Raw genomic sequence first — 527 nt, forward strand, 5'->3', positions numbered from 1 at the left:
GCACAACACACTCCAGTTAGCGTCCCCTATTCTGGTGGTATTCCGTTCGTAGGTGTTTCAGATCCTGCTGCAGCATCTGCATCTACAGCAGCAGCAGCAGCAGCAGCAGGAGCAGCAGCAGGAGCAGCAGCAGCAGGAGACTCAAGCACATCCCCAGCATCAGCATCATCAGCAGCAGCAGCAGCAACAGCAGCAGCAGAAGAAACAAGTGCTGCTAGTGCCTGGGCCCCCCTAGACGACTCCTTCTTGCTGCGGCTCAGCAGCGATCTGCGGCGGCAGGTATGGTCGTACCATCTGCTGCTGGGGGGCCCCCCTGAGGATGGGGGCCCCTTCCCCCCCCTCCCCAGCAGCAACACGCACAGCAGCTGCCCCTCCTTTTCTGTTTTATTATCTGATCTGTTGTCTTATGCTCTTCTCTCCTCATTCAGCTGCTGCTCCTTTACACAGGGGGCCCCATCAACCCAGCAGCAGCAGCAGCAGCAGCAGCAGCAGCAGCAGCAACAGCAGCAGCAGCAGCAGCAGCAGCA

General features: G+C 59.2%; 1 protein-coding gene across 1 annotated transcript in view; it reads left to right on the top strand.

Moving 5' to 3' along the window:
- EMH_0096950 (uncharacterized protein) overlaps positions 1–527 on the top strand; it is a gene marked incomplete at both ends in the record, with an annotated part of 1287 nt that overhangs the window by 480 nt on the left and 280 nt on the right. The window contains one exon of the mRNA XM_013502474.1: positions 1–525. Within this exon, the coding sequence (XP_013357928.1) occupies positions 1–525 (525 nt within the window). The remainder of the gene's footprint in view (positions 526–527) is intronic.

Source organism: Eimeria mitis, genomic scaffold (assembly GCF_000499745.2).
Source record: "Eimeria mitis Houghton genomic scaffold, Emh_scaff9336, whole genome shotgun sequence".
NCBI classification, from domain to species: domain Eukaryota; phylum Apicomplexa; class Conoidasida; order Eucoccidiorida; family Eimeriidae; genus Eimeria; species Eimeria mitis.